At 40.8% G+C, this 22,130-nt stretch overlaps 3 protein-coding genes and 1 non-coding gene across 4 annotated transcripts; all 4 read right to left on the reverse strand.

Annotated features, from left to right (window-relative positions):
* Window positions 1-3,430: 3,430 nt before the first annotated feature.
* Window positions 3,431-10,071, reverse strand: MRPS36 (mitochondrial ribosomal protein S36). Its single transcript, XM_053448000.1, has 4 exons — window positions 9,956-10,071; window positions 8,685-8,748; window positions 7,792-8,000; window positions 3,431-3,649 (listed from the first exon to the last, which is right to left on the reverse strand). The coding sequence occupies exons 1-4, from the start codon at window positions 9,992-9,994 to the stop codon at window positions 3,632-3,634; spliced, it is 330 nt and encodes a 109-aa protein (XP_053303975.1). The 5' UTR covers window positions 9,995-10,071; the 3' UTR covers window positions 3,431-3,631.
* On the reverse strand, window positions 8,362-8,499 carry LOC128468504 (small nucleolar RNA SNORA17). Its single transcript, XR_008345849.1, has one exon. It is a non-coding gene; the product is annotated as a small nucleolar RNA SNORA17 (small nucleolar RNA).
* A 1,998-nt stretch (window positions 10,072-12,069) lies between the features above and the next one.
* CENPH (centromere protein H) lies at window positions 12,070-17,257 on the reverse strand. Its single transcript, XM_053457911.1, has 9 exons — window positions 17,013-17,257; window positions 16,250-16,305; window positions 15,670-15,715; window positions 15,369-15,440; window positions 15,117-15,173; window positions 14,212-14,275; window positions 13,994-14,045; window positions 12,732-12,892; window positions 12,070-12,632 (listed from the first exon to the last, which is right to left on the reverse strand). Exons 1-9 carry the CDS (start codon window positions 17,150-17,152, stop codon window positions 12,540-12,542), a joined length of 741 nt encoding a protein of 246 aa, XP_053313886.1. The 5' UTR covers window positions 17,153-17,257; the 3' UTR covers window positions 12,070-12,539.
* A 203-nt stretch (window positions 17,258-17,460) lies between these two features.
* LOC128475420 (uncharacterized) lies at window positions 17,461-21,257 on the reverse strand. The gene is made up of 5 exons (XM_053457922.1): window positions 21,032-21,257; window positions 20,302-20,456; window positions 19,682-19,850; window positions 18,711-18,846; window positions 17,461-18,151 (listed from the first exon to the last, which is right to left on the reverse strand). Exons 1-5 carry the CDS (start codon window positions 21,078-21,080, stop codon window positions 17,905-17,907), a joined length of 756 nt encoding a protein of 251 aa, XP_053313897.1. The 5' UTR covers window positions 21,081-21,257; the 3' UTR covers window positions 17,461-17,904.
* Between the last annotated feature and the right edge of the window lie 873 nt (window positions 21,258-22,130).

Raw genomic sequence — 22,130 nt, forward strand, 5'->3', positions numbered from 1 at the left:
TCCCACCAACTTGGAAGCATTGCATTGTCCAACACATCTTGGTATGTTGAAGGAGACATGACTGCGCCCCGGTGCACAAAGCAAGCTCCGTAAAGTCTGGTGTGGAAGAACTTGACCCGCCGCACAGAGTCCTGACCTCAACCCCATCGAACACCTTTGAGATGAACTGGAACGGAGGTTCCCAGCCAGACCTTCTCATCCAAAAACATTAATAAATGAACAAATTACCATTTCTGAAAACAGTTATGGGTAGGAACACACAATACTCTACTCTTACAAAGGCCTGCCCGTAAACACATACATACACACGCACAAACATCCTGCCCTTACACGCACACCCTTGCTCTCTCTAAGATGCACATTCAAGTCACAAACGCACCCTTTTCTCATGATCTATTCCCTTTCTATTTATCTCTCTATTTCTCATTGATCCTCCCCATTCTCATTATCGCTTCCATTTCTAATTATCTCAGCTCTTCTTTTGCTCTTTGTTTTTCCTCATCTTTCTCTTTTATTGCTCCATTTTCTATCTCTCCCCTTTTTCTTTATCTCTTTTTTCTCTTTATCTCTCGACACTCTTGCACTTACACATGCATGGATGCTAACACCCTCTTGAATACACCCCTTACCCTCACTCACACTTTGCAAGCAGCCTCACTTTAGCTGTGGGGGTCATGTGACCTCCCATTACATGACCCCGCTCTGTTCTTGCCACCCTGAGCCACTCCAAAATTGTTCATGAAGGGCTTGACTGGCCTGGGGGCAAATGTACTCTCCCTGATGCGTGGCACCCAGGCTGGAACATGCCAATGCTCTTCAAGAGCCCAGTGGGAGGGAGATCTATGATCTCCATAGCCTGAAATGGAGACTTTGAGGCTAAAGTTTTTTTTTTTTTTTTTAATTTCAGTAGTAGGACTTAGGGACATTAAAATATATATATATATATATATATATATATATATATATATATATATTTAATTTGTTTTGTGCTGTTCCTAAGGCAGTGTGCCCCCCTTTGGGGACCTCTCACACTTTTCTTATGTCAAAACCGGGCCCCCAATAAATTATTTATATTTAATTTTGTTGCTTCCTCTCCTCCACTGATCTAGAAAGCCCTCCTGTCCTTCAGCGAACTTCCAGTGAGTGTCAACACCGACGCCTACTGGAACAAAGTGCCCGATCGCAAATTCCTTCTACACTCGTGCCATTATACACAAACAGTGTGACAGGGAAGAGATCAGACTGTCTATTGACAGCCAGCCTATGTAGTGCAACCAGGAGAAGTCTCTGCGGCTGCAACAAAGTCAGGACAAACCTAATAGGCATCTTGGCCAGTAGTGTACCTAAGGGGGGCATCCGCCCCGGGTGCCACTCATCAGAGGGGTACCTGGTGGCCCGGCTTCAGCAGATGTCGCTGCAGCCCAACAGCCACCTAACCCAGGCCCGCAGATTACCGTTGTACAGCTTGCACCCTGTGTGAGGAAGAGTGTAAGTGGTAAGCAGCGGGCCCGCCTTAGGTGACCGTCAGCAGCATAGATAGCGAGGCCCCAGGGCAGCTCGACGGGCCCCCGGACCAGTGAAAACTGCAGGATAGGTAAGGGGGTGCGGGAGACTGAATGTGTGAATGAGTGTTAAGAGGCAGAAATAGAACAAGCAGGCTGTTAGGGAGGGCAGAGGTGGACAGGCATGCTGTTTCAGAGGCCTACTACATCAATGTCTGGCTTTGCATATAGCAATGGGGGATTATGCTGCACTACTGTCAATGTCTGGCTCAGTATATACTTATGGAAGTTATCCTGTACCATATCTGTTCAATAAATGTTACTTATTTAACTTTTTCAGATTTCTTTTTCTTCCATTTATTTTATATAGCACCATCAAATTCCATAGCGCTGTACAATGGGTAGACAGGACACAACAAGTCGTATGTAACATAACAAATTGACTAACAGAGATAACAGGTGAGGTGAGGCCCTGCTCAAACGAGCTTACAATCTAGAGGGAGATACAATTGACATACAATTAACAGATTTGTGAAATAAATATTCTTGCCAACTTTTTTTGTGGGCGTCTTTACATTTTAAAGGGTGTGTGTGGGAGCCACATAAAGGATCTGCTCCCTGTGCCAAAAACTCTAAGTACATCCCTGGTCTGTGCACAGAGAGACTTAAAAGCTTCCCCCCCTGAAGGACAATGATACAAGACTACCATCGAGTTATTTCATTATACAGAAGACACAGACCCAGGACTAGAAACAAATATAGAAGGTGCGTAATTGTAAATGGTTTGAGGCTACATAATAGAGTTCTTACCCTATTTTCATTGTTAGTGCATGAGCAGAGCAAAAACCCAGACTGGGCTAGTCAACCATGCACAAGTCGGATTCACCCACCACATACGGCTGCTAGACAAGCAGTTTGGACGCCCATAAAAGGTCCAAACTACTGGGTAAGAAGAGTCGGAGCCAACTCATATTACGTGAGAAAGGTAGTCTAACGTAATAAAAACTAACAAAGAAGCGCTCAATTATTTTTATTGATTCCATAAGGGTTTTAAATGCACTAAGGGAAACTTTTACAATACTTTTCTGCTATTGTGGCGATAATGCATTTTCATCAGTTGCCTTCTATATGCGTCACCTGACTATAGGTGAGAAGTAAGCATTTCCAAAGAAATAAATCAGGGACTAACGTTACATCACTAAAGACTTCAGGCACAGAGTTTGAAAATGCAAAGGTAATAAACTCCAAATGTTATATCTACTTAAATACGCTGCATTCAGCATAATAGGTGGAATATTCATTAGAACAGAGACATCTCTCCTTAGGTAACACGCATTAGGTTATACTGGAGAGCCCTATAATTCACAGAGAAATACCTGTCTTAATTATTTATAAGCTTTCTTTTGTGATTGTATCAGAGAAGCATGGTATATTTGTCAAACAGTTCCCAAGAGAATAGAGCATTGAAATATTTCACAGGTAGACAGCAACGGCTTCCTAATATCACAAGATCAGTAAAGGAGCTCGGTCAGAAGCACACAAGTGTGCAGGTGATTACTGAATCGTGCTCATAAGATCAGCACGAAAGCACAGCCTTTAAAATTTGTTAATGTGGCATCAACAAGAAAATGTTAGGTTTGCTTCTTTAATGCCCTTCGAAAGTGAGGTCCATGACGCAGCAGGGACACAGGTGCATAAACTTTCAATGCAATTTCCAGTGAGCTGGATTCAAGAGTAAGCACAGTGATGCCCACTTGCAGTGCTAGCATGCTAACCTGCCGGCGCATGAAAGGGCGAGAAGCTTAGCAAGTCTTTAAAAAATAAAATAAAAAAAACATTAAACTGATTACAAGTGCTTTTTGTAATTACTGTATTTTAAAATTTCTTCATACCACTACCTAAGAAATATATCAAATTACTGGACTAAGTTAAAAGTTACAAATAAGTCAATTAAATTTGTACAAAACGCAAAAACACTTTTCTAATGTAGCGTTTGAGTTTCCCCTGTGCATGAGGAATCGAGTTTCTTTATTAAAGCTAGTCATTTACAATTGTTAACATACAATTATATGGGTCCAAGAACTTGGTAACAACAGGTTTATACTGGTGGGAATCTGAGCTCTTCATTTTCATTCAGGACCTCCACGCTGAAAGAAAAAACAAAAAACAAACAAAAAAAAAAAAATGAATGCATGATTCATGATTTTTGAAAAACTAATTATACATTATATATACACAAAAATACATAAAGTTATACATTAGTCTTTTTTAAAGAAAATCACATGCAATGATCTGTTGAACTGGAGGCTGAAGGGGAATTCAATAGAAACAATTTGACGGTTGCACATTCCTATACCTGAAACCTCCTTTGGTCTTGTCTTATAGTCTTAGATCTGCCCCATGTTGTTTTTAATTACCTCACTGTATTAACTTCTACCACTTTTAATCTAATCTCATCTATCAGCCGCTTCATAAATTAAAGTTCCTTACATGACATCCAAGCCTCAGACTCTTTAACATTTATCTCTCTTTTAAATATACTTTCCTGTATCGTCTTAAACCGTTATGTACAGTGCTGAGAAAGTACTTGCCCCTTCTCAATTTCTTCTATTTTTCCCATATTTGTCAGTTAAATCTTTCAGATTATCTAACCGACATTATTACACAAACGTGCTGAAACAATATTTATTTATTTATTTAAAGATTCTCATGTATAGAAGAAAAAAAACAAAAAAAACTCATCCAAACCCATGTGAAAAAAAACAACCGTACTTTAGTTACCAACTGAGCCAATTAACCATATTTAATTGATAATTGGGTTTGATTTTACTAGACACATCCAGGCGTGATTACTGCCAGCCCTGCTTAAGCGAGAGCATTGTCCAAATGCTCTTGAAGAGATACTCTGGGTTGTCTGCTTTAGGCTAGGTTTCCACTTGTTTTTTTTTGCTAAAAACGCCCATAAAAACGCCAATAGCGCCACCTGGCGTTTTTTTAGTGGAAAAACGCAGCAGCCAGATGTTAGCTGTTCTTCAATAGGAAATCGCAAAATGCCATTTCCACTTGGCGTTTTTCTGTTTGGCGTTTTTTTCAGTCCTCTTTGGCGTTTTTCTGCTTTTTTGGGCTCCGTGGCAGTTTTTCAAAATTGCAGCATGTTGACACTGGCGTTTTTTGCAAGGAAATCTTGGCGTTTTTCTCCAATAGAAGTCTATGGGAGAGAAAAAACGCCATGAAAAAGCCATGTGGGTTTATTGCCTTGGCGTTTTTTAAGGCGTTTTTTCCACAGTTACAATGCAGAGGATGGACCCAGTATCTGTGTGTCCTACGAGAAATAGGCTGGAAACAAACAGTTTCACACAAAACAAAGTCCTGGACTGGTTCATATTGAATTTTACACCATTTGGAACAAACATGCCATTACAAACAAACATACCCGACGCATCAACTGGATCCTGCGTGCCAAAAGCAACAGCAAACAATTTGCACCATCATTTGGGGCCAATCTTCCCAGAGGAGCAGACATTCGGAATAAAGCATGCCTTACAAACCACAGAAAAGAGACAAAAGGGTCCGCCGGGGCGTTTAAGTAGAACTCTACCAAGTAAATGACATCAGGAGAGGGCAGATACTTGCCATTTATCCTAATCCCTTTTAGCTGGGTGAAACTTCTAACTTGTAAAGGCTGGAAAAACTGCCTAAGGTCAAAAAAAGCAATTTCCACAGAAAGGCTAAAACGCCAGAAAAAACTCCAGATAAAACGCCAAAACGCAAGAAAAAAAACGCAGGACAAAAACCCAAGTGGAAACCTAGCCTTACAGAAATATATACCTTTGTGGGTGTTTTTGGTTTATTTGTTTAAAATTAGAGTTGCAGTCCCATCATACCTAATGTAAAAAAAACAGCTTTGTATAAAGAAATGTACACCTTATAGTATGTTGCCTATATGTGCTGGGAAAGTATGAAAATTCTATATAAATTAGGTATTTCTGAAATCAGAACACCTGAATTGATACATTCGGATGGAATTTTCTGTCACTTTACCTAATGTGAGGATTCAGAGGGAAATTTTTTTTGTAAAAAAAATGGTGTTTTTTTTTTCTAATTTTTCCTAGTTTTTACTAAATTTCTCATTCTACATTTTCAGTTAATCATCCAACTATGGTATCAAAAGAAAGCTCTATCTCTCCTTGAAAAAAAACAATACATAGTTTACATGGGTACACTATTCACAGGTAAAGAGAATAAATCGCTGAACCGACATAGCGCAAAAATGGCAAAATTGCTCCGGGACTTGAGATACCAAAAACCCCTGGGATTGAAGGGGGTTAAAATTAGTTGGATGATCTGAAACCTTTAAATGTCACAAATCAGGAAGGGGCAGGTACTTTTTCACAGCAATGTATTTTAATGTTTCTATCCCTCCTCTTGTTCCATCCTCCTAACATTACATATGGAATACTACACCAAACCTAAAACAAATCCCCGGCACCAGCTTGGTATGCCTTTAGTAGCTATAGGGCATTGAGGCAGGTTGGGCATCAATTATCAGTTATATATTTGCCAAATATTCAGTGTACTGATCAATAATTTATTAAAAACCATTTTCCTATCTACATATACTTGAGATCTTTATCATCTTTAGATAATATAATATATATATATTTTTTATTATTATTTATTTATTTATTTAAGGGAACATTCAGCATCACCTTTGAAGAGATAGGAAATATATAACCAACACTTTAAGTCAGGGCTCGACAAATTTGTTGTGAATCTAGGCGCCAGCTAAAAAAGTTAGGAGCCAGGATTTTTTTTTTAAACAGTTGGTTAGGAGTGATCTGATCATCATCAGCCCCTTACTAAACTCACAGCATTTGACCTGGAAGCACCCTGGACTTGTAACACTTTCAATACTGATGTTCCATTGGAGCACAGCATTGACTGATATTTAGTCCCCACAAGCTTGTGGGGACAAATGTTAACCCCTGCAATGCCACGAATGTGTTATACACAATTGTGGAATTGAAGGGGTTAACGCTGCACTATCGCTCTCATGGAGCGATCAGGCAGCAGAGGGGTGTTGACATGAGTGTGAAGACCAAAGAACCCTCTCCCCCTGTCCCTGAAGCTGCCTCTGGGAAGCAATTGCTGGTCTATAGACCAGCCATTGCAGGGGGGAGTCTCTGATGACTGCTGTAGGCTTCCATGCCTACAGGAATTATCAAAGGGCTTGTGGGGGCTCGTTTTGCTGTTGCTGGTCTGCCTGGGCTTCCAGGCAGACCACAAGCAGCAGAGCCCCTTACAAAACGGGAATTAACCCCTAAATGCCGCGATGGCGGCATTGAAGGGGTTAACGCTGCACTGTCGCTCTCATGGAGCGATCAGGCAGCAGGGGAGGGTTGGGGCTGGTCTCCACACTCATGTGGAGACCAAAGAACCCTCTCCCCCTGTCCCTGAAGCTGCCTCTGGCAGCTGGGACGCGACTGCTGGTCTATAGACCAGCCACTGCAGGGGGGAGTCTCTCTGATGACTGCTGTAGGCTTCCATGCCTACAGGAGTCATCAAAGGGCTTGTGGGGGGGCTCGTTTTTGCTGTTGCTGGCCTGCCTGGGCTTCCAGGCAGACCACCAGCAGCAGAGCCCCGTACAAAACGGGAATTAACCCCTAAATGCCGCGATCGCGGCATTGAAGGGGTTAACGCTGCCCTGTCGCTCTCATGGAGCGATCAGGCAGCAGGGGGATGTTGTGTCAGGTCCCCACACTTGTGTGGGGACCCAATCAACACTCAACCCCCTTTCCTGAAGCTGCCTGTGGCAGCTGAAAACGCTATTGCAGGTTTTCCTGCAATTGCGGTTTCAGCCTACCGGATCACTCTGTGGGAGTGATCTCAGGCTTGGGGGCGGGCTCTGAGTGGCTGTTTTGTCTGCCCAGACTTCTGGGCAGCAGCAGCAGCGCCCCCGCGTGGTGACGCGGGGGCATTTTTTTGTGGACGTAAGAGGCTGACAAACTCCTAGGCGCCAGGACGAAATTCTGAGTCGCCATGGCGACCTGGCGCCTGGGATTTGTCGAGCCCTGCTTTAAGTGAAAAATGATTTTTTGACTGGCTCCTAGACCAAGTTTGTCAGCTCCTGCATTAGGGCTCATGAGTTTTTTTTTTTGTTTTTTTTTAACCATCCCTTGCACTTCCTTTTCTCTACATATTTGACAGATCAGTAATGGTCACGTGTCAGTTCAATCACCCTAGCTGGATACAACCATGACAAAATCAACGTGGTTATTCATTGCATTACCTGAATATATTCCATTTCCTCACTAGTCACATGTTTTCTCCTGTATTTCTGTGGTAGTGATTTGAATAAGTCAGAAGTATCAGGGGCGCTTTGTGCTTTGCGGGTAGATGGCGTATTATAAAGACCTGGGGGATTTCCACTTGCTGCATCATGAGTCTGTAACGATGGCACACTAAATGGAAAGAGCATGGTCTTCAAGGCTTCCTGCACTGAAAAACATTAAAATATATATTTAGTTTATTCGTCTAAGTGAAAAAAACATATGCAGGTAAAATTATATAATCCACAATAGTTTTGTTTGAAAATGTTATAAGTTTAGCGGCTGTCTTTTTGAGCGGATTACACACAATAAAACAAATTCTTATTAACTGTAAGGCTGAGCAAAACAGACAAAAAAAAGCCTTGCAAGTATGATATTGGCAAGTAAAATCCTTCAGGATGTTCCATGCCATCATGATAGGTTTTTGGGACGCTTTTTCATGACGGCATGATCATCACGAAGGGTTTAAGGAGGTAAAAGATCAATTACCCCACTATAAGCAGTGGTACTCTTGCAGCAAATGTTCAGCGTGTGTCTGGCTGACAATCAAACTTAATGCCCCTCATGAGGTACCGAGCACTGAGTGTAGACACAGCCAGGTTTATCTATGCCACCTAATGACACAAGCAAGGCACTTCAGAGATGCTTGTAACGCCTCTAGGGGCAATAAAACAATGTTTTAGAAAAGGGGGTTTTTATGGACAAAAAAAGTTCTGGTACAAACTCATGAAATTAGAAGTTCAGAATTGTTTTCCTTCATTGATATGTGATTGATGGCAGAGAGATCGTCACCCATTTGCAGCATAATGAACAGAGATTACTTACTCACAGGGGAAAGAGCTGACATACTCACCATTGGGCTTAGGACTGTTCTTTCTATCAGGGAATCGAATAGCTGGGACATGTGGCTTTACAACCTACAAGTAAAAAAATAAAAATTAATCAGAGTGCCAGAAATAAAAAGGATTTAATTTTCTCTTCACAAAACTGTCCTGAGTCCTCAGCAGCTAAACATGCAGGGGATCCTCTTCACATCAGCACACCGGTGAACCCGGCGAGGACTCATCAGGGTGAAGACAGTGCTGACACGATCTGGCAAATACTGCTCTTAACTACTCTTAGATTGACTTTAAGAGTAATACGGTCTTAAATATTTCTTATTTTAACAATTTTTCACAGGGATAAAGCGCCCATAGAAATTTGTGATCTGCTAAGACATGCTTGGGGGGGGGGGATAGCTTAACTACGTGTTGACATTACAGATATGTACATTAAACTGGTAAAGACAGCAGAAGTCTGGCTTGGGGTGGATTATTCCTCTCACAATAAAATGCTAGATTGCCATAAACCCCTTTACTAGCCACAAAATGCATTTTCAGTGTTCAGGACATATATTGCATATTGCAACATACAGCACTCAAGAGACAGACGGTGGGGTTAAACGCATGGGACAGACATAGAGCCAAACCGGCTATATCACCAGACCAAGGACAGATTAACGTCTGACGCGTCAAAAACAGACAAACCAGAAGAGCCAAAAGCTTCCTATCTGCAGTCAAACCGGATGTTTCTCTATTAGGAATCACTGCATCTTACCAGAGTATAATAACAGAGCAGTCATCAGAACAACCAATGGATTCTTTTCCCTTGTTTTGTTGTTTTCAGTGTAAATACAGTATAATGATATAGTATTATGTCAGGGTATTGAGGTTATTGTGTGGCTATCATTAGCTTTTATTTCTATTTTACTCAGCACTTCTTAGATTCATTTGACGAACCGGTGCCACAGGAGCTGCTGGAAAAAAAGCAGCCGCTATTTTATTCAGAGATAAAGATGGAATTATGAGGCAGACAGAGTATGTCTGAGCCGGTGGGGAGGCGGAGAGGTAGATATTATTTCTATCCCTGAGTGACCTTCCACACTCCGAGGGCTTTGGCAGTTGCCTTACTTGTCTTCTCGAAGTATAACCCCAAGGTCTCCTCTATCAGGGTGACCCACAGCAGCAAAACCGCGCGCACAGAGCTTCGGACCGGCGCGCCAACGGCAGGGAGATCCCACACTATTCCCACCATGTCCACAGCTTCATGTCACCAGGAAACTTTCCTACACAAACTCATTCTTACCTGAACGACCCTGCTGGCTGCCGCCATCTTACTCCCCATGGCGACCCAGTAAGGTTACATCCGCATCCGGGTAACCTGACGTGACGTCACACGAACCCACTCCACGGCGGCTTTATAGAGCTGGTTCGTGACTGCATATCTATCTATTCGTTACACGAATCGATCTATAGCTGACCGAAGCAACACGAGCTGACGAACAACGAATCCCATCGCGCTCAGCCAATCTTTTGTTTCGCTAAGCTTCATGGGTGTTGTAGTTGGAGACAGCTGCCGTGCTTGTCTTAAAGCGTGCAAAATGCTCGGATACGCCACGTACAGAAAATGTGTCGGCAGCCCCACAGCTTGTATCTTTCTTTGTTTCTGAACACCACTTCCCACGGTCACTAGTGGACTGGGTGAAATTACCGAGACGCTTGCTGTGTAAGTGAGACTGATGAGGCGTGCTTCTCTGTGGCTTTATTACTCGCCTGTCCTGCATGAAAAGGCTCTGCTGGTTGTGATCACACCTGGGAACTTTATAAATCCACTGACCCTGACAGTCTGGAAACATTAACCCTTTAATATCCCATTGGTAAGATTCTATGTAGGGACTCACCAAACGTGTTAATATACTGGCCCTCATGGAAACCCATTATTTAAATTACTACTTGAATTACGTCACCTGCATTCAAGCAGGGATATCAACCATAGCATTTTGGAAGCAAAAGCACCCATTGGGAGTCTTCGATATGTAGAATAGGAAGGCGTCAGAGCTGCAGACTGCGTGACTCTGAGAATCTGCCCTAAGAGTTACCAGATAGGTGCGCAATTCACCAAATAGAGTTGTCCCTTAAAACTTTTTCCTCCTCTCCCCTAGTATAACACTAGATTAGAAGCACTGTACTAAAACAAAGTAATCGCTCAGGGCACGCATAACCAACTATAGTTTTTGAAGGATCCTAGAACATAAGTTTATCTGATCTGACACACAAGAGCCGGGTTATTCACTAAACAGAGACGATGAGAACTTTGTGATTTTAAGTTGATTATTAAATGCCGGCACTGGTAACTTTCTCTGTGGTGGTGAGCTGACCCTGTATAATGCATAATTCAATGCGTAGAGGCTTTGAAGTAACCTCACTGATATAACTATAAATTAAACAGGTTGGCTCTTCGTAACATACAGTCAAGTCAAGAAGCTGCAACACGACTATCCGGATAGTGAAAAATGTCAATGCTTATCATTTGATTACACGTTAGAAGCAAAGTCTCATGGGAAAACAATACATTTCAAGTTGAGCATTAAACACAGCGCGCTATACAGTAACGGGGACCAGCATTGAGAGAAAAAACCTTTGTTTTATCTTATTTTGTGACAATTATCTTTACCCGCCGACTAAAGGCTGCTATTGTTGCGTGATATTTTGATTGACTTGTGCGGTCACCACACTGAGCTGATTCTTTATGGCAATGCTAATGAAGTCCATTCCTCCATTGACTTCCATTGGTCAGTACGTCCAGCTGGGTGGTTAGCAATGAGCCATCATATTTTTTTCAGGCAGTTAGATAAGGAGTCAGGGTGTTAGGTTGGGCCGAGATATGGTTAGTAATGTAGCCGTCTGAAAACCCTCTGATTAAATAACCCATTTTTGTAATGTGAATATTATAATTTTGCTACCTCAAATTATCTGCAAGTTCATGCGTGATCATCATCTGCGAGATTCGCCCATCTCTGGCAGCGTTAATCATGTATAATTAACATTTCATCATTTCACTAACATGCCAAGCAAATGAGCAACCTCACAGGCTCCGGTTCCGATCGCTTCCTAAGCAGTTTTAGCCAGGCGCCGCCGCGATCCTTGATGATCGGTGCGGCGGCGGCCATTTTTCTTCTGGGGAGGGCTGCCAAGGGCTGCCCTCCCCGAATCCACGGTCAGCCTCACTTGTGAGGCTTCCGTGGATGCTGCAAAGCCGCCGATCGCGGCGAAAACGGCGATGCAGCTATTTAACGGCAGCCCGTACATGTACGGGCATTGTCGTTAACACGTTGCACGGCAACCTCGTACATGTACGGGGATTGTCGTTAAGGGGTTAAAAGATAAAACGTAATAAACCGTTCCATACAAACTTTTTTCCTCATAAAAATCCATTTATTGAGCCATTACAGAGTTGGGAAGGCTAGGGATTTTTTTTGTTTAGTATTTGTTTCTGAAAACACATTTCATTTAAAAATTACGAACACAACAAGCAAGACTCAGTCTGTCTATCGGAAAGGTACAGGGGGTCCTCGTATTTCATTGTAGGGCAATACTCAGAAAACACAATCTTCTGTTTAACTACAACTTTGTTGGTTTCTTCTATATATTTTTTTTTCTAGCATTTTTGCTCTTTTATCATAAACTTGCAAGAGCAAACAATGTAGTTTGGCAGCCTGTACATTCATTTTTTTTTTTAAACATGCCACAGAAAATATTACGTGGAACGTTGGTAATTGTCCAAATAAACTACATCTTCGCACATATTGTAAATATAAAATAGATCATAATAAAATAAATCAATAAAACAAAATGTACAAAATTAAAATAATGGATTAAATATAAATTTCTTATAACGTGGTTGGATTCTTCTCAAGCTTTAGGACAATTTCTCTTAGCTTTGAATCGTCTGCCCAGTTAACACGACTGCCTAGGATAAGATTCTAAGGGGAAAAGAAATCATGAAATTAAAACAGAAGAAATCATTAATTGTAATGCATATACAGAACAGGTTTTGGAGCTTTCTGTTACAACGGATTTACCTGGAATACACTTTGTATCACTCTTGTGGTGTTCACCTCCTCTTCTAGGCGTTTACAGATCTTCTTTGTTTTTGCATTGTCGGCTACTTCCGAGTCATGTCTCTGGCTAATTTTTATGTTTTGGATCTCTGACATTATTTTAGAGCCCTTTTCCTTTAGTCCTAGAAACCAACAAAAAAAAAAAGAAGAAGAAACTTACTTACACACATTACTGAGCAGCGCCATGCTTTTCAGAAGTTTAAATGAAGGATCCGCTTTGGAGACTGTTTTTGTTTTGGTTTTTTTTGCAATGTGCTTCTTTCTCTGAACTGTCCCTAAACTAGTGCATTGTTATTGTGGGAATATTTCTTGGAAGTCATTTACTTGCATTATATAGATTTGGCCCTAAATGTTTATTATTATTATTACTATTTATTATTGATTTATATAGCTCCATCATATTCCATAGTAGTGTGGAGATGATTGAGGAGATGTAGGTAGGGGAACAGTCATGAAGAGCTTTGAAAGGGACAGTCAGGATTTTAAAATTGGATCTTGAAGGACATAGGCAGCCAGTGAGGAGACTGACAGGGGGGAGAGGTGTTAGTGTGATGGGTAAGGGAGAAAAGCCTGGAATCAGCCTTCATGTTGGATTGTAACAAGTAACAATGCAGTTCTCATCACTGACTATACTGTAAATCTTTAAGGTCAAACCTATGAAACTGCACCTATAGAAAGGGCTGAGCTGGCCATGCTTTAAGTATAGTTAATTCTATGAAATGTCCTCACTCTTCAGTTTGTATTCAGGGCTAGCTCAGCCCTTCTTCCAGGACCAGCTCATGTTTCTGCTCCTTTACTTCGCTAAACATTATGAAGAGCTGCAACAAGCCTCTTCTACAGAAAGAGTTTGGTTGGCCCTGTGTAACTTATAGCTAAACTAAAGAGAATTCTTCAGTGTCCTCACCCATTGAATATTGTGTTCTACAAGGCTAGCTCAGCTCTTCATGCTGGAGAAGGAAGATGAAGTTTTGCAAACTTGGTCACTCATCAAGTTTCAAAACAGAACACAAAGCTTCCCGTTTGCCTCTCTGAACCATCGATGCTTGATAACTGTGCTATATATTGCCTGCTTGAGCAAAATGATATTTGCATAATGACAAAAATACAAGCTGGCCTGGACACAAAACGTTGGGGCTGGACTAATATTTTAGCACCTGGTAAACGGAAAACTGCCAATAAGCTAGAAATTAAAATTCATCACCAAGCTGTTAAAACAGACTTACTTAATCTCTTTTTTCTGACTTCATATATTTTTTCTTGTAATTCTCTTGTCTCCTGTAGAACAAAAATTAACATGCATTAGACTATAATGCACATATGTTTAAAGTGATCAGGACGGGGCCCAACTACAAGCTGTCTTTGCAAAGGAGCTTTTACAGAATTACAGTAGGAATAGCAATGCCACATATACATTCACAAACACACACGACACACCACTTGCCTGGTGCACTTTCAGCGCTGAAGATGACAGCTCCACTGTATGTTTAATTGTGTTATTAATTAACCTACAGGGAAAAAAAGAATGACTTATTTAAACAGCATCTGTCTGATACTCAAATGAAGGATGCTAAATATGACATATATATATATATGACGATAAATATATAACAACTGCAAACTCAATATTATGCGCCATTTATAAAAGGTGGCACAAAGTGAAAATTAGCTGTAAAATATATTTGTATGTATTTAGTGCTAACAGATGTACTTAGCACTTTACAGTATATTAAAAAGGGGTTGGTACGATAAGAAAAGTATCTATACAGAGTTTCTGATACAATAGGTATGGATACATTAGTAAAGGAGGTCTCTGCCCCATAGACCTTACAGCCCGAGTAAAGAATGTAGTGACAGAAACCATTACCAAAAGGCAACTTTTTTTTTTTTTAAATAGTTTAGCAGCAGGTTTGCAAGTCACAAAGACAATATGAAGTTATAATGTTCACAATATATGTGCAAGATAATAACATGGCTTGCATAAAGATGTTTGACGCCATTTGTGGCGTAAGTATTTATGCAATTATGTTGCACGTGGCATCACGTGATATATCCGGCGCCATGTTGTAATCTCCAGGAGGCTTCTAGGGTGCGAGAATTACCTTAACAAATAACAAAAGATTTGGGGTAGGTAAGCACTCACGGGAAACAGAAATAAATAACTAAAGGACATAAAAGCATAGTGGGAGTTCCCTTCACGATATCCAATAATATCCAATAGTACTTCTAGGAAATAATTTTCTTTGTTTTCATCACTCTTGTGAACGTCTTTTTGGATAGTCGAGTCGAAGAGTATGACAATTACATTTAACATGATCATACACAGAAAATGTGAAAACTAGACGTTACCTTGATCCACTGTCATTTTCCTGCAGCTTTTTTTGAACCACGTGCATGTATTGCATCCTAGAGAAAAAAAATCATTTTAAAAGCCACGTCTTTTTAAATCTTCAGATTTTATTGAAAGCTTGAAACCACTAGCATTAATTTGCCTTCTGCAGGTTTTTCTGCCACAGCAAATATTAAGGACATTTTTATTTATAAAGTTACAAAAGGACCAGAAAATAACAATACTAAACATCAATTCGGAAAACAAATTACCTTTGCAACACTGCTGTTTTGTTTTTATAGGAAAGCTTTACGTTTTCAATTTCTTTTCGCAACTCTTTTGCTCTGTGAAAAATGAACATTAATTATCTTGTAACGTATCAAAACAATTATATACGTTAGCATAATGTGTATCACTTTGAACAAGGAGGCTTGAGAAAAATACATTTCAAAAAATAGCTTTTTTTTGAAGGGGGGCACTAGGCACATAAAATGTTAGCAATTATTATTGCACTGATGCCTAGTATTCAATAAAAAGCTTCTGCAAATTTTAATGGGGGGGGAGAGCACTTACACTTCAGTCAGATTCTCTTCGGGATAAAAGTCTGAGGAAGATTCGTCTGCAAATAATAACGAAAGTACAGATTTGTTTCCTTTCACTTGGAAAAGGAACTTGATTTTGCCAAAAGGCTTTGACATCAACATATTGCTAATGAACAACCACCCTTCCATTGAACGCATCTCATAGGAGTACTCCATGTGTTACCAAGCCAGATCTTATAGTTTTTACCATTTCTTCTAGATTCATTAATTTATAACTCCGTTTCTTACTCCCTGATTCATGTGTGCTTCATGTATAAACTGATGAATAAGCAAGTAAACAAATGAGAGTATATAATGTGTAGTGGCACTGGTGACAGACCCAGTCAATTAATCGCAAAATAAAATGCGACTGTTCAAGTGACTAAATGCCCCAGGAAGGAAGCCCAGCAATGAGAAGTGATCATGACTTAGTAGTAATTTACTTCCAACAGAGTTCAGAGTTGTCCCAGTCTCTGGGTGGAAGGAAACATTCTCCTCACATAAATAATAGATTTATGCATTCAAAATTCCAAAATAACATGTTAAATGTTAAAGTAACCAAACACACTTACTTGATTGAACCATGTTTTGTAGCTCAAAAAGCTGGTGTTTAACTTGTTCTCGGAGCCTGTTAGAGAAAATTAGAAAAGTCAAATGAGGAAGGTCTCATTAGTCCCCCTGGAAATCACATGAGCCAGCCAACGGCGGGTATACTGCGAGGGAGCACTGGCAAGCCAAGGACTAGGGGTTGGGGTGCAGATACATGGTGGGGAGCCTGATGAACCCCCGTTTATGTAAAGGAGACCCTCAGCTATCATACAAATTTCTATAGTGTAGCGAGGCTGCCCATTGGCTATTAGGCAGCAGAAGCCCCTCAAACGACGAGTATATTCTTATACACTGAAGCTCCATCATCGGGAGAAGAGAAACCTGCACACAGCACCATACCGCATAACGTTTGTGATATACGTTATGTTAGCGATTTCACCAGCACAGCGCATGTTTGTCATACTTTTCTGCGGCGAACCGTCAGGCATAGATCTGACATTTCAGAGTATTTCAGCGGTGAATCCTTTTTAGTTCCTTAGTGAAAGCTGGGCATTGCTGATCTTTAGCTAACCGCTTACATGCGTCAGTCTGCAGAGGTGAGCAGGTATCAATGTGTACGGTTACGGGAATGCTTTCACGGGGAGGGGGAATGCTTTCACGGGGGGGAGCAAATAAGAAAGGGGCACACGATCATTGCAAGGCAGGAGGGTGCTAAGAGGCCTAATAGACTGACTGGCTAAGTGTGGTGGGCGTTGCAGTTATTTCCCCTCCATACTCTTAACTCACCGTAGCAGTTGCAGAAGGTCAACGTTCGGCTGCTCGTTCTTCTCCTGCCCATAGGCTCCCACCAATGCCACCTTCCCAAGCTCGGCGCTGTGCAGCTTCAGGGATTCTAGAGACCCGGAAAGCGCCTCCGCGGCATCCATAACGACGCCCTTACAAAACCCCTTCCCACCTGCAAAAGTACGAAATGCCCTCAAGGCCCTGGTACCCTAAAACGTCATCAGATGCCCGAACATAATAAACAGCGGCGCACAGAACATTCCCTTAGTTCAAACTCCCTGCCGCCTTCCGTGGTGGGAGTGGCCTAACAATGTGTGCAATTTTTTTCTATACCTAACTTTATTAGTAATGTAATTGACAAAGCAGTTTGGAGCTCCGTTATGGGGTAACGTGACGAAGGAAGCCAAAGTTAGAAGGAGAATGTCTACGAACTCAAAAACAAACTCACGTGCTGCTTGGACAACGATACGCTTTATTACTAGTATAATGGGTAATACACAGGCGCACAAGTTCATATAAGTAGCATGAGATATATAGATGTTGCTCTCTTTTTTCGAGCAGGTTGCCATGGTTACCTCCTGTAACAAATACACAATGAACATACAATTGCATACAATAAAGATTTGTCTTTTTGAGTAATGTCAAATAAGTGAGCTTTTGGCAAGACCCGACTGCCCATTGGGCACATGTGGCCTCCTGTTGGAAACACGTGGCCTTGTTTCCACATCCGGTAAAGGCAGCGTGTAGCATGTGGCCACGCGTGTCCAGCAGGCAGCCACTTGCCTATATTTATTGGTCTTTGGGCCTAATGTCCCAAATGTTGGCCCAGTCTGGTGGTTGTTCATAGCAGGTTGTGTTATGAGTGTATAGGAGCCACTAGACGTCTATGTATCGTTCACCTATATATAAGACCTAAATTTGCCCTGGGGTAAAATGTTCTAGATTTTGCGATGTCTACACTAAATCCCAAATCACGAGCGTTTGACTGGAGGGAGGTATCCTGCAGTTTCCCAATTAGCGCCTGAAGTTCAGTATTCAGATTCTGAAGGGCTTCGTTTTCGCTGCAGATAATGTTCCGTTCTTTTATAACAAGATCCCTCTTCCATTTGGCCAAAGAGATTTGTTCTTCAAGCTCTTTCAACCTGTGACAAAATAAAATGCAGAAATATATTTTTTCCATTGTTTAAGATCTCATACTCGTAGATGTCTTTCGTGATGTAATGTATGACAGCCAATATTGCTTGAGCAATGTTTTGGTAGAACATCAAATTCTCTCCAGGTTATACAAGGACTTTGTTATGCTTCAGTCCCACCACTTCCCGTCTGAATGAGACTCGTTTCAAGCTGCCACAGTTATGGAAATCTGGAACCAGATACGAACTATCCTGACCAAATTAAAGATTTCTAGTAGACATGACGTTGTTAAAAACAAATCCTCATATTTTGTAATACATTTTAAGTAAAAATTGGACTTTCTGCCTTGTTTTGGAGTTAAAGATGGGAGAAATGTCAATGACAAGAACAACTAATGAGTACCAACAAAATAATGTATATATACATATACTTTATAACCCAATGAGCCTTAATTTAAAAGGGGCAATTCTTACACTCTTAATTCCTCATTCGAAATAGAGCAATAAGAAGATTGGGTAGCGAACAGTATATTATTAAAATTATACATGAATTCACATTACTACTCACTTTGTCGTGTACTTCTTCCTCATGGCTTGCATTTTTTTCCCCAGTTGTATATTTTCTTCCTTCATCATGTTGTCATATTTATAATGCAGTAAAACTGTTTCGTTTAGTATCTGTTTTGGTGATGACAGTGACGGAACTTGAAAGAAAAAAAAAACCATCATGTAACAGGAGCCTTTGGGTACTCTAGACCCAATACATATGAGAAATCACATTCTAAACTTTCTTATTCTTCCAAAACATTTAATATATATTTGTTATTTTCGCTTTCACTAGATGCGCAGGACTTCATTATGCTTCATGTCAGTCTATAAAGCATGGCTCAACAATCAGAAAAATGACAACTTAGTAGGGCCGATGTCAGTCCAGCTGGTCTCCCCGCCCTTTTTTCCATTTTCCTTTGAGTTATGTTTTTACAATTGTGTACACAGCAGTATTTATGAACATATCTGTTTTGCATTGCTGTGTTATGAAACCATTCTCGCGACTTTTAGGGCTGTAGAACAGTGACGCATTCTTGGCCTAGGTTGACAGATCCAGGGGGCGGCAGTCCCCCTGCTGCCAAACTGGGGGCAGATTGCTCTCTTGGGTGATCAGGTCCCCCAAGTATCCAGCTGCTCCACCAGCCCATTTACGCCTTGGAGGCTGTCCCGGCTCAGCACAACCCCCATAGCCTGGAATAGAAAGTGATGACAAATGTCAGACGTCCCATGTCTCAGATGAGGAAGGGGCAGCTGGGGTGCTACCCTAGTATGTAAGGAAAGAGGGGCACAGGGATTTGGGCCTCAGTAGGGCTCTATGTCCCTTGGAAATGACTGCTACAACTTCAGACTTCTCTCCTTAGGAAGGACACGCTACTGCCTGGCACCCCTGATTCAGGAACTCCAGGTAGCTGCCTGAGACCAGCCCTGTATCACATACACCGTTCAACAGTCAACCTTTTGAATGTATCCGAGGGATATTAGCGATCTTACCTTTTGGTAGCACTTCTCTTTTGGATCTTATTGCGTTTTGCAGTGTCTGAGCGAGCCGACGGTGTCCAGTCTCATACAGTATAACACAAAACGTTGTGAAAACATGATGATCTGCATTCCTTAAGACTTCTATAAGTTTAGATATTTTCCCATCTTGAGTCTCTTCCAGCTAATGCAGCAAACAACATAAATGAGTAAACATGTTAATTGTCCTCATCCAATGCGATTACATTTAAAGTCCATGGAACGTGTTTATAAGCACCCAAAAATCGATGACCTCGTAAGTATTTATTTTTTTAATTTCGGTGTTTTTCATTATGACTGCCTGAGGACAATACGTGACCATATGGGGTTTGGTAGGATTGGAAAATATGCCAAGAAGAGCCACCAGAATTACTCATTTAGCAATTAATTGGGTGAAATGACGTATCCTTAGCTGTTGGACTATAGCTTTGGTTGTCTACAAATACTAACTGAGTAAAATTGGTGGTTTAATTTGATTACTGAAAAGATGTAGAATGTTAAGTAAGGCTTTTTACAGTTATTATAATGATAGGACAATTTAAATGCGTTGTCTATTTCATTAACTGACCCTGCCCTGATGTAAACAGCCATTTTACCTCTAATAGTCCAATCTGCTCTGTTGTGAGAATTCCATTTTCTTTTAGCTTTCTGTACACATGTGACGTTAGAGCAAGTTGCTTCGCTATCTGTGGATAGTAGTGGTGTAAGATCCCAGAATGAGTATGATTTTCCATTGGCCTTCTACCCGAGCCTAATAGGAAAATATCAACTTTAGATTAACCTTGCGAGAAAATCAGTTCTCATTCATCACAGACAGTTCAAATGTTATAAAGCTGCCTTTGTCTATTTTTACATATGTAACTTGTCTATCAGCTTTGTGTACCCTCTGGAAAAAAAGTAACTACTAATTACTGGAACTGCCAATTAGCATTACCCTTAAGTGTTAATATTCCTAGCGATATGAAGAATTCAAGTTAAATCGTTTTGCAACTTAAATCAGACAATGTTTGCTACAATCTGGTTTCTATTTACATTGGCTTTGTTTGTATTGTATATTAGTGAATTTAAATGGGCTGTTAGATGGGCAGGTCATTTCTAAGGTACATTATGACTTAAACTAAATCTCTTAGCGTAAGTGGATGCTATCTGTAATCCAAACTGACAATGGCAGTTGTGAAAGCATGTTATATAGCATAAATAAGTTCAATCTATTGGTTATTTTTAAAATGTATTACAAAACATCCCATCTTCCATCCCAAAACCTTACATACTGTACATGTAACAGCCTGAGACAGCATGTCATTTTTCATACCGAGATCCACTCACCAAACACTGGTTCCTCACTGAACGTGACTTTCTTGAAGGATCTGTTCATTCTGAAAGGTCACTCCGTTAACGTGTATGAAAATTATATATTGATTATATATGGTGAAATCTCCATGGCTTCACCCCCTTGCTTTTGCTAGAAGAGGAGAACACGTAGATCCAAATGGTACAGACAAAATGAGGCACCTGGGGCACAGATGTCGTGCTACCTGTGTGTTTGAATGCCTATGGCTTAGTGTTCCGAGTTGCTATGCAATTGAGAGTCCCTCCTTTGGGTTGAAAGAAACCTTCAGCGAAAGTTGCCTAGCATCGTTATCTGAGTAACTTAATCCCTTTCATCTTGCCCAAGATGTGCTTTGTTTGCACTTCCTGGTGTTTACAGTGATTAATACCTGTAACTACACTGCAACTTAGTGAATAGCAGGATATACGCACACAGCATCTACGATCAGCAGGGATTTAAATAGATTTATTCAAGTATATTAAAATAGAGAAAGTGGTAGGAAATTGAATTGTCCCAGTTATGGGCTTTAATCAGGGGGAGAGAACATCCCTCAGCCTCAAAAAGATCATTTTGGAGCTATGAATTTAATTAAGTCCTAAGGTTTCAAGACAACCAAGTACCGCGGTTCTGCCACTCCATCAGAATCACAGGGCAGCTTCCTAATTAGACTGCTCAGCGTGAATGACGCTTAATTCCCAATTGCTATAGGGAACAGGGATAGTTAGATTGAAAGCAGAACAACCACTCCTAGCATAAATATATTTAACAGCTAGAGTTTGTGCTTTCATGCTAGAGATGTGGACTGAAAACAACACTATTTTAACTGGGCTCTTAAGCCATATTGGCCCATTAGACAGATGTGGCACCAAAGTCCTTTCCACAAGTGCAAGATGGCAGCATAGAAGTGCAAGACAAAAAAAAAAAAAAAAAAAAAAATTCCACTATCCCCATACCTGCACATCGAGACTGGTTTACTTTTTTAGCATACGATATGGAGGTGTGCAGTTTGTCGCTGTAAATGAATGCATCTGTTTTATATAAAAGTAATCTTTATTAAAATGATAAAAATATATTTTAAGAGCATCTATGTATACA

This window comes from Spea bombifrons, chromosome 1 (assembly GCF_027358695.1).
Source record: "Spea bombifrons isolate aSpeBom1 chromosome 1, aSpeBom1.2.pri, whole genome shotgun sequence".
NCBI lineage: Eukaryota > Metazoa > Chordata > Amphibia > Anura > Pelobatidae > Spea > Spea bombifrons.

Excerpts from the sequence above, each read along its gene's own strand:
- CENPH (XM_053457911.1), bottom strand. The coding sequence starts at position 17,152 with ATGGATGCCGCGGAGGCGCTTTCCGGGTCTCTAGAATCCCTGAAGCTG. Across the intron at positions 16,306-17,012 it reads GACCTTCTGCAACTGCTACG|GCTCCGAGAACAAGTTAAAC; the intron begins GTGAGTTAAGAG and ends TTTCTCTAACAG. Across the intron at positions 15,441-15,669 it reads GAAGAGAATCTGACTGAAGT|AGCAAAAGAGTTGCGAAAAG; the intron begins GTAAGTGCTCTC and ends CATTTTTCACAG.
- MRPS36 (XM_053448000.1), bottom strand. The coding sequence starts at position 9,994 with ATGGGGAGTAAGATGGCGGCAGCCAGCAGGGTCGTTCAG. Across the intron at positions 8,749-9,955 it reads CAGCCAGCAGGGTCGTTCAG|GTTGTAAAGCCACATGTCCC; the intron begins GTAAGAATGAGT and ends TTTTACTTGTAG. Across the intron at positions 8,001-8,684 it reads GAACAGTCCTAAGCCCAATG|TGCAGGAAGCCTTGAAGACC; the intron begins GTGAGTATGTCA and ends AATGTTTTTCAG.
- LOC128475420 (XM_053457922.1), bottom strand. The coding sequence starts at position 21,080 with ATGAACAGATCCTTCAAGAAAGTCACGTTCAGTGAGGAACCAGTGTTT. Across the intron at positions 19,851-20,301 it reads AGCAGATTGGACTATTAGAG|CTGGAAGAGACTCAAGATGG; the intron begins GTAAAATGGCTG and ends TTGCTGCATTAG. Across the intron at positions 18,847-19,681 it reads AAGAGAAGTGCTACCAAAAG|TTCCGTCACTGTCATCACCA; the intron begins GTAAGATCGCTA and ends TTTTCTTTCAAG.